A 9,668-nucleotide genomic window follows, 5' to 3' on the forward strand; every position below is an offset into this window, starting at 1 on the left:
CTTAGGCCCCCTGTCCCCCACCCCACCCGGAGCCCACCCTTAGGCCCTCTAGCCCCATTACACTCTTCACTCCACTCCTAGGCTTCACCTATTGACCTTCCAACAAACCAAACTTGTGCCGGAACCAATGACCTCGTGTCCCCTCTCATCTCCAACTCACCCCTTGAACTTCTGCCACCCTGGGGCCCCTCCCATCCCAGACCTCCTCCCCCTGCACCGACTGCACCCCTTTCCCACCCTGGCACTGTCTCTGGGCACCCCCTTTCTGTACCTCCAGCAGATCAGGGAAGGGGAGCCACCAGGGGATGGGGAGGGGACTCCCTGAGCTAAATCTGGGGCTGGGTAGGGAGGGGCTGTTCCTGGGGTCCCTGTTCACACCCACAGTCCCCTGCTATCTCCCACACGGCTCAATCCACCCAAGACGGTTGCTGCTTCCCCTGATTGAGACAGAAACCCTTCCACTTTCACAATCTCCTGTGGAAGGGACCCCCACCCCTGTCCGCTGGCCCCCAGGTCCCCACCCGCCAAGGCTAGGGACAGGCCACTCTCTTCCCAGCTGTTTCCCAGCCATAGCCCTGGCCCTAACTGCTGTCGCCCTGTGTGTCTGAATTACAGATTTCTTTACCAACTCCCGCCCCCCACAGACGCCCATGACTTCAAACTTCCCAGAGCCCCCCAGCTTCAGCCCCGTGGCTGACTCCCTCTTCAGCAGTGGGACCCTGGGCCCGGAGGTGCCCCCGGCTTCCACGGGCATGACCCACCTCTCCGGACACAGCCGTCTGCAGGTAAGCTCACCCCAGCCCATCCAGCCCTGTCTAGCTCACTTCAGAGCTGGTCCTGCCCTGCTTATGTCCAGGAGGTACTGGGTTCCCTGAGTGTGTGGTCTTCTGCTTTGACACTAGAGGGGAAGAAAGGCCCCATCTCCATCCTCTGGGAGGGATCCCATGAAGCAGAATTGGACAAAGGGGTTGTGGGGAAAAGCTAAGGGCATGGGGACCACAGTGTAAGCTCCACCAAGGCCGGTTGCTTCTAGAAGGCTTCCTGGAGGAGGGGGGTTTCTGGGCCTTAAATAGGTCAGCTTTGAACAGAAGAGACTGGCTGAGGGCAAGCCAGATGGGAGAACAGCAGGAACAAACGCATTGAGGAAGAAAGCTGAGCATGGATGTTTAGGAAACAGTGAATCTACCATTTTGGTTCATGAATTCCCAGTGCAATTATTATTATTATTTGAGACAGAGTCTCACTCTGTCACCTAGGATTGAGTGCAGTGGCACAATCTCTGCTCACTGCAACCTCCACCTCCTGTGTTCAAGCTATTTCCAGCTTATTTTTGTATTTTTAGTAGAGATGGGGTTTCACCATGTTGGCCAGGCTGGTCTCGAACTCCTGACCTCAGGAGTCCAACCACCTTGGCCTCCCAAAGTGCTGGGATTACAGGCATAAGCCATCACGCCCGGTCCCCAGGTGCAATTCAGATGTTGCTTCCTGCTGCTTGGTTATAGGCCTTCCCCTCCATCATCAGACTTTTCAAGTCCTAATTGTAGTTGGTTGTTGAGGGGTGTCTCTCCTTCACCAGATAGTGAGCTCCTTACTGGAAGGGCTATGTTTTGCTCACCACTGCATTTTCTATACCTAATGCAGCTCAGGCACATAACAGCACTTGGTGAATGGTTGTCCAATGAGTGAGTCAGTGACTGAATGAATGAGCAAGTGTGCATATGAATGGGTGTGTTGGTGAATTGATAGATGCATCTTAGACGGTGGTGGAGGCACATGTGGGTCGGTGGATATATGGGTGGGTGAGTGGTTGGTTGGATGGATGGCCTGGTGGATAGATACACAGATGAGTAGTTCAACGAATCAGTGAATGGGCTGGTGAGTGGTTAAGTGGCTTGTAAATGTATAGATGGTGAATGGATGGATTATGGATGGGTTGGTTGGTGGATGAATGAAGGAAGCATAGATGATTGGATGGATTAGTTAATGCGTTAATATCTGGTGGGCTAGTGGAGAGAGTGGTAGATGAGCTAGTTCATAAATTGATAAATAGGTAGGTGAATAAATGGAAGATGGGTGGATGGAGAGATTGGAGGATGCATTAATAGATGGACAACTGATGACTGGATGGGAGGGTTGGTTGGCGGATGGATTGGTGGACAAGTTAGTGGATGGATGGATGATGAAAAGATGGGTGGATTGGTTAGTGGATGGATTGGTGGACAGTTAGTGGATGAATGGATGATTAAAAGATGGGTAGATGAGTTGGTGGATGGATTGGTGGGCAAGTTAGTGGATGGATGGATGATGACTGGATGGCTGGATGGATGATGAATGGATGGGTGGGTTGGTTAGTGGATGGATTGGTGGGCAAGTTAGTGGATGGATGGATAATGACTGGATGGCTGGATGGATGATGAATGGATGGGTGGGTTGGTTAGTGGATGGATTGGTGGGCAAGTTAGTGGATGGATGGATAATGACTGGATGGCTGGATGGATGATGAATGGATGGGTGGATGGATGATGAATGGATGGGTGGATGGATGATGAATGGATGGGTGGGTTGGTTAGCGGATGGATTGGTGGACAAGTTAGTGGATGGATGATGAATGGATGGGTGGATGGATGATGAATGGATGGGTGGGTTGGTTAGCGGATGGATTGGTGGACAAGTTAGTGGATGGATGGATGATGACTGGATGGCCGGATGGATGATGAATGGATGGGTGGGTTGGTTAGTGGATGGATTGGTGCACAAGTTAGTGGATGGACGGATGATGACTGGATGGCTGGATGGATGATGAATGGATGGGTGGGTTGGTTAGTGGATGGATTGGTGGACAAGTTAGTGAATGGATGGATAAGTTATTCAGGAGACAAGTGGACGGGCAGGAAGACTGATGCTCCGCTGTGCCTGTGTTGTGCATAAATATATTCTATTCCCTCCTCTCATAATTTCCCTGTCCCGCGTGTGTGTACGCACTCCTGTGTGTGTTGGAAGGTAGGACTTATTTCTCCTATCTCTCCCCAGTGCCCAGTCCAGAGCTCAGCCAAGGCAGGGCAGGGGAAGCCTGGATGGCTGCCAGGGGCGGCTCTCTCCCCTGCCCTCTAAGTGTCTGTCTGTCCCCACAACCAGGCTCGGAACAGCTGCCCTGGCCCCTTGGACTCCAGCACCTTCCTGGGTTCTGATTTCCTCCTTCCTGAAGACCCCAAGCCCAAGCCCCCATCCCTTCCTGCACCCCCACCTCTGATGCATTACCCTCACCCTGCCAAGGTGCCAGGCCTTGAGCCCTGCCCCCCTCCTCCCTTCCATCCCATGACACCACCCGCTGCTTTGCTGCAGGAAGAGCCTCTCTTCTCTCCCAGGTTTCCCTTCCCCACTGTCCCTCCTGCCCCGGGAGTGTCGCTGCTGCCTGCTCCTGCAGCCTTCCCATCCACCCCGCAGCCCGTGCCCAGCCCGGCCCCCACCCCCTTCCCCATAGAGCTTCTGCCCTCGGGGTATCCAGAGCCTCCCTTTGGGCCTTGCTTCTCCATCCCCAGAGGCAAGCCCCCCACCCCATCCCCTAGGGGACAGAAAGCCAGCCCCCCTACCTTGGCCCCTGCCACTGCCAGCCCCCCCAGCACGGCAGGGAGCAGCAACCCCTGCCTCACACAGCTGCTCACTGCAGGTGAGATGGGAGGGCCAGCAATGGGGAGAGGCAAGCCCGGGAGGGAGGTCAGGGGGTGGGAGCAGAAGCTGAAGGCAAAGGGGCAGGTTCAGTTCGAGGGACAGAGCATCGAGGAATGAGGGACGTGGGCCCCATACCTAAAAGGGGTGTGGGCTCTTGGGAGGGGCAGGCTGGGGTCTTGAGAGACGCCTCGGGTGGGCCAGCCCAAGCAGCCTCATGGTCCTGTCCTGCACAGCCAAGCCAGAGCAATCCCTGGAGCCACCTCCTGTGGCCAGCACCCTCCTCCGGTCCCCAGGATCCCCGGTAAGATCTCGGGCACTGGGCGGTGGGCCACTGCCCATGGGCTTCACCATGACTCTCTGCCCTTCTCCACCCCAGCAGGAGAAGGTCCCTGAATTCCCCTGCACATTCCTTCCCCCGACCCCGGCCCCTACACCGCCCCGGCCGCCTCCAGGCCTGGCCACGCTGGCCCCTTCCAGGCCCCTGCTTGTCCCCAAAGTGGAGCGGCTCTCGCCGCCAGCGCCCAGCGGTAAAGAGAGGGGTCGCATGGATTGGGGGAGTCTAGGGGATAGGGGGAAGAGGAGGAAGAGGAAGGGGACTGGGTCTGGGGCCAGGATGAGAGGAAGGGGGTGATGGGGACCTTTCCCCTGGGTGGTCTTTCTCTGGGTCCGTCTGTCGCTTCCACAGGCAGCGAGCGGCGGCTGTCAGGGGACCTCAGCTCCATGCCAGGCCCTGGGACTCTGAGCATCCGTGTCTCTCCCCCGCAACCCAGCCTCAGCCGGGGCCGTCCAGACAGCAACAAGGTGGGCACCACCCCCAACCCCAAGATCGGCTTGCCTCCCCCAGTCCCTCCCGGGCTCCTTCCCAGGCTCAGCCCCCCCCCTCTCTGCTCCCCGAGACCGAGAACCGGCGCATCACACACATCTCCGCGGAGCAGAAGCGGCGCTTTAACATCAAGCTGGGGTTTGACACTCTTCATGGGCTTGTCAGCACACTCAGTGCACAGCCCAGCCTCAAGGTGAGCCCCAGACCCAGGCTGGCACCCCCAAAACCACAGGGCCCCCTTCTGGATCCCCCCCACCCAAGACCCAATCACGGGGAGCGATCCAGACACTCCTGCCTCCTCCCATCCTAGTGCTTCAGTGGGTCCCAGGGTGCAGCCTCCAGCACCTGCCTGAGCCCCCCTGGTGGCGTCTGCAGGTGAGCAAAGCCACCACGCTGCAGAAGACCGCCGAGTACATCCTCATGCTACAGCAGGAGCGCGCGAGCTTGCAGGAGGAGGCCCAGCGGCTGCGGGACGAGATCGAGGAGCTCAACGCCGCCATTAAGTAGGCAGGGTCCAGGCGGGTGCTGGGACAGGGGCACATGCCACCTGACCCCCAGCCCCTGACCCCCGCCCTGCCCCCAGCCTGTGCCAGCAGCAGCTGCCCGCCACAGGAGTACCCATCACCCACCAGCGGTTCGACCAGATGCGAGACATGTTTGATGACTACGTCCGAACCCGTACGCTGCACAACTGGAAGTTCTGGGTGGTATCCTCCCTCGAGCCCATGGCCTGGGGGCTGCAGGGGCTGTGGCGGGATGAGATGAGGCTGTGTGGGGATGTAGGCCCAGCTCTCCAGGCCGGGCAGGCTCAGAGCTGCTCCCAGGGGATGGGTTCTGGTTCTGACCCCTGCTTCCATGCCCTGGCCATCTTGGGCTGCAGAATTGCCCAGGGATGGAAAGCTGGGAGCAGAGAGGGAAACTGAGGAAGGAGTCTTTGGGCAAGGGAAGCCTCGGCCCTGACCTCAGGGGTCCCAAGTGCAGTTTGGGAGAACCTGAACTCTAGAGTGAAGCCTAGAGAAGACTTGGAATCCACTCCCTAACCTGGCTCAGGGACCAAGTTCTTGACTGAGCCAGGGAAGGGAGCTCAGGGATGGGAAATGGTTCAGCCCAAAGGAGGGGCTGAGGAGGGGCCACGAGGAGGGGACTGAGAGCCAGAGGGCTGGGGTAATCCCTGCACTTTAGGAGGCTGAGGCAGGTGGATCATCTGAGGTCAGCAGTTCCAGACCAGCCTGACCAACATGGAGAGACCTTGTCTCTACTAAAAATACAAAATTAGCTGGTCGTGGTGGCGCATGCCTGTAATCCCAGCTACTTGGGAGGCTGAGGCAGGAGAATTGCTTGAACCTGGGAGGTGGAGGTTGCAGTGAGCTGAGATCATGCCATTGCACTCCAGCCTGGGCAGCAAGAGCGAAACTCCGTCTCAAAAAAGAGAAAGAAAGAAGAAGTAGGAGCTGCAGCAGGAGTCCCTGGGGTTCAAGGTTAGACAGTGTTCAGGCCCTTTCTTCCCCGGGTTTGAACTGGGCATTAGGGCTCCACATGGGATACCAGCTGGATCGCAGGCAGCTCCTTGACCTGGGCCCAGTTCAGCATCCTCATCCGACCTCTGTTCGAGTCCTTCAACGGGATGGTGTCCACAGCAAGCGTGCACACCCTCCGCCAGACCTCGCTGGCCTGGCTGGACCAGTACTGCTCTCTGCCTGCTCTCCGGCCAAGTACGTGAGCCATCTCCCTGCCTGCTAGGGGGTCCAAGCCTCAGGGGTGGGGTGGCATTCCGCCCTGCTTAGACCCCACATCCAGCTTGCCTTCAACACACCTAGGGTTGTAGCCACCTCCTATACCCCAGATGCTCCTCCATCCACCAGATGCCTGCACAGAGGTTCTAGGAGGAGGTGACAGTCTTGCTAACTGGGACCTCCCCCATCCCTTTGGTTCCAGTGTCCAAGGGGAGGGCCCTGACCCCAGGAGGTGTCTCTCTCTCTGTCTCCCTCCCAGCTGTCCTGAACTCTCTACGCCAGCTGGGCACGTCTACCAGTATCCTGACTGACCCGGGGCGCATCCCTGAGCAAGCCACGCGTGCAGTCACAGAGGGCACCCTTGGCAAACCCTTATAGTCCTGGCCACACCCTGCTGCTCACTCAGCTGTCCTGGGGTACTGGCTCCAGGGATAATCTCTGGGCACTCCCTCCCTGCCCCAGGCCCTGGCTCTGCCCTTCCCTGGGGGGGTCGAGCAGGGTCCAGGTTTCACGCTTCCCACCTCCTGGAGGCCAAGAAGAACTGAGCCCCTGTCCCTGCCCTGCCACTGTGCTCCAGCACCATGACCTTGGGAGACTCGCCCCCCGTCTTTGGACCTCTTAGTTTCAATCTGCAAAATGGGGGTGGGGAAGGTTCAATCAGCAGATGAGCTCCAGGCCTTGGCAGCTGTGACACTGGGGGCCTAGGGTGGCAACTCCGGGGGCTCAACGGTGGAAAGAAGAGGAGGCTGTTTCTCTGTCCCCTCCACCTGCTGCCCCACAGGTGGGACATGGACCTCTATTCGTGAGCAGAGAAGCAGAAAAGGAGGGTCCCTCTCTCTGCACCTTCACTGCTGACCCAGAGGGGCTGCAGGATGGCTCCCCGTGGAAGAGGCCAGGAGGGTCTGATCTCAGGAGAGACCAGGGGTGGAGTGACCATAGCAGGGCAGGCATTGTGTGTGTGTGGATGCGTGTGTGTGGGTTTTGTAAAGAATTCTTGTCCAATAAAAGGAAAAACTGTCTGCGGGCATGTCAGTGTGATGGTCAATGTGTCTCACTCACACTGGGATGGAGAGAGAGCCTGCTGGCAGTGGGAGGTGGCTTTCCAGATGGCCCTGTGGGCCAGGAAAGGGCCTGGAGGCTTACTCTGAGCTGGCAGCAGCTGGAGGGCTTTGAGTGGAGGTGGGACAAGATCACATGTAGGGGTGGCACGTGCCTGTAGTCCGAGCTACTTGGGAGGCTGAGATGGGAGGATCGCTTGAGCCCAGGAGTTCGAGGCTGCAGGGAGCTGTGATCACACCACTGCACTCTAGGCTGGGCAACAGAGAGACCCTGTCTCAAATAACAAAAAAAAAGTCTGGGCACAGTGGCTCACACCTGTAATCCCAGCACCCTGGGAGGCCAAGGCAGGAGGATCATAGGCCTCGTCTCAGTAATACAAAAGAAAAATAAATAAAAGATCAGATGTAACTTTAAAAAAAAATTTTTTTTACAAGAATAGAGTCAATGGCCGGGTGCAGTGGCCCATACCTGTAATCTCAGGACTTTGGGAGGCTGACGCAGGCGGATCACCCAAGGTGAGGTATTCAAGACTAGCCTAGCTAACACAGCGAAACCCCGTCTCTACTAAAAATACAAAAATTAGCTGGGCATGGTGGCGCATGCCTGTAATCCCAGCTACTTGGGAGGCTGAGGCAGTAGAATCACTTGAACCCGGGAAATGGGGGTTGCAGTGAGCCGAGATCGTGCCACTGCACTTCAGCGTGGGTGACAGAGCAAGACTCCATCTCAAAAAAAAAAAAAAATAGAATAAAAGAATAGAGTCAGGGTCTTGCAATGTTGCCCAGGCTGGTCTTGAACTTCTGGGTTCAAGCAATGCTCCTGCTGTGGCCTCCCAAAGTGCTGAGATCACAGGCATAAGCCACGGTGTCTGGCCAGATGTAACTTTTTTACAGGAACCCTCTAGGTGCTGAGTTGAGAGTACACAGGAGACAGTTTGGAGAGGCTTGCCACCTTCAGAGCTGGAATAAGGGAGAGCTGGGACCAAGGAGGGCCACTGGACAGGGCATCCACTGGAACCACCCAGGAGAATATGCTCTCTTGGTGGGGCAGGTGGGGAGGGTAGTGACCTCCCCATCACGAGAAGTATGCAAGCAGAGAGTGGAAGGCCGCTTAGTTGGGATGTGTTAGAAAAAAAACTGATACTGGCTGGTGCGATGGCTCACGCCTGTAATCCCAACACTTTGGGAGGCTTTGGGAGGCAGAGGCGGGTGGATCACCTGAGGTCAGGAGTTTGAGACCAGCCTGACCAACATGGTGAACCCAATCTCTACCAAAAATACAAAAAAATTAGCCAGGCATGGTGGCAGGTGCCTGTAATTCCAGCTACTCGGGAGGCTGAGGCAGGAGAATCCCTTGAATCTGGGAGGCGGAGGTTGCAGTGAGCTGAGACCTCGCTACTACACTCCAGCCCGGGTGACAGAGCAAGACTTCGTCTCAAAAAAAAAAAAAAAAGGAACAATTAAAAAACCGGATCCTTCAGATGGGGCTGGAGTAGAAGGTGTCAGAGGCCCCAATAATGCACCCATCCTTCTGTTTATCCAACCAACAAATACTTACTGAGGGCCTGCTATGAGCCAGACCATGCCGACCCTAGTCTCGGCTCTGCAGATGCTGTTCACTACAGTCTCTCTCTCTTCATGGAGCTGACATTCCAGATGGGCATGTCGAAGCCTCTTACATTTCAGACCTTCTGGGGACATTTGCAGAATTGATTGATCTATGTTTATTTTTTGTAGAGACAGGGTCTTGCTATGTTGCCCAGGCTGCTCTCAAACTCCCAGCCTCAAGCGATCCTCCCACTTTGGCCTTGGCTTCCTGAAGTGCTGGGATTATAGGTGGGAGCCACCGTGCCTGGCCATTTGCAGGACTGAAACAGTCTAAAGAATCCTCCATGGGTTTTTAGTTTCCCTTGTCCATGCAGAAGAAGGAGACTCGTTGCACATAGAACTAGTGCGGATGATGTGCTGAGCACTCTTATAAGCATTTCAGATTTTTTTTGTTATTCTTATTTTTAGTAGAGACAAATTCTCACTAAGTTGCCCAGGCTGGTCTTGAACTCCTGAGCTCAAGGGATCCTCCTGTCTTGGCTTCCCAAAGTGCTGAGATTACAGGCAAGAACCACTACACCTGGCTACTTTATATGTATCAACTCAATCCTCATAACACCTACCTCATAGGCTTGCTGTGAGGACCTAAAAGGGTAAATATAAACATATAGAGATTTACAGATTTACATATATATTCCTAAATCTGTAAAATAGGGATAATTGTATATATTCTATATGTAAATATAATCTTTATATTTAATAATCTTTATATATTATAAATATATTACATCTAATATATACTATATAAAATTTATATATGATATATAAAATATATAT

At 55.3% G+C, this 9,668-nt stretch overlaps 1 protein-coding gene across 5 annotated transcripts in view; it reads left to right on the forward strand.

The window, feature by feature from the left end:
• The window catches only part of MLXIPL (MLX interacting protein like), a 50,395-nt gene extending 43,143 nt beyond the window's left edge, over positions 1-7,252 (forward strand). For 3 of the 5 annotated variants that reach the window (XM_032254974.1, XM_032254973.1, XM_032254970.1), the window contains 9 exons: positions 616-785; positions 3,136-3,667; positions 3,903-4,196; positions 4,355-4,470; positions 4,566-4,685; positions 4,868-4,995; positions 5,076-5,199; positions 6,075-6,204; positions 6,485-7,252. In XM_032254974.1, the coding sequence (XP_032110865.1) occupies positions 616-785; positions 3,136-3,667; positions 3,903-4,196; positions 4,355-4,470; positions 4,566-4,685; positions 4,868-4,995; positions 5,076-5,199; positions 6,075-6,204; positions 6,485-6,603 (1,733 nt within the window). In that variant the 3' untranslated portion in view covers positions 6,604-7,252. The remainder of the gene's footprint in view (positions 1-615; positions 786-3,135; positions 3,668-3,902; positions 4,197-4,354; positions 4,471-4,565; positions 4,686-4,867; positions 4,996-5,075; positions 5,200-6,074; positions 6,205-6,484) is intronic. The other 2 variants (XM_032254971.1, XM_032254972.1) reach the window with 2 other exon arrangements.
• The last annotated feature ends 2,416 nt before the right edge of the window (positions 7,253-9,668 follow it).

This window comes from Sapajus apella, unplaced genomic scaffold (genome assembly GCF_009761245.1).
Source record: "Sapajus apella isolate SASKATOON/1434 unplaced genomic scaffold, GSC_monkey_1.0 scaffold88, whole genome shotgun sequence".
Classification (NCBI taxonomy): Eukaryota; Metazoa; Chordata; class Mammalia; order Primates; family Cebidae; genus Sapajus; species Sapajus apella.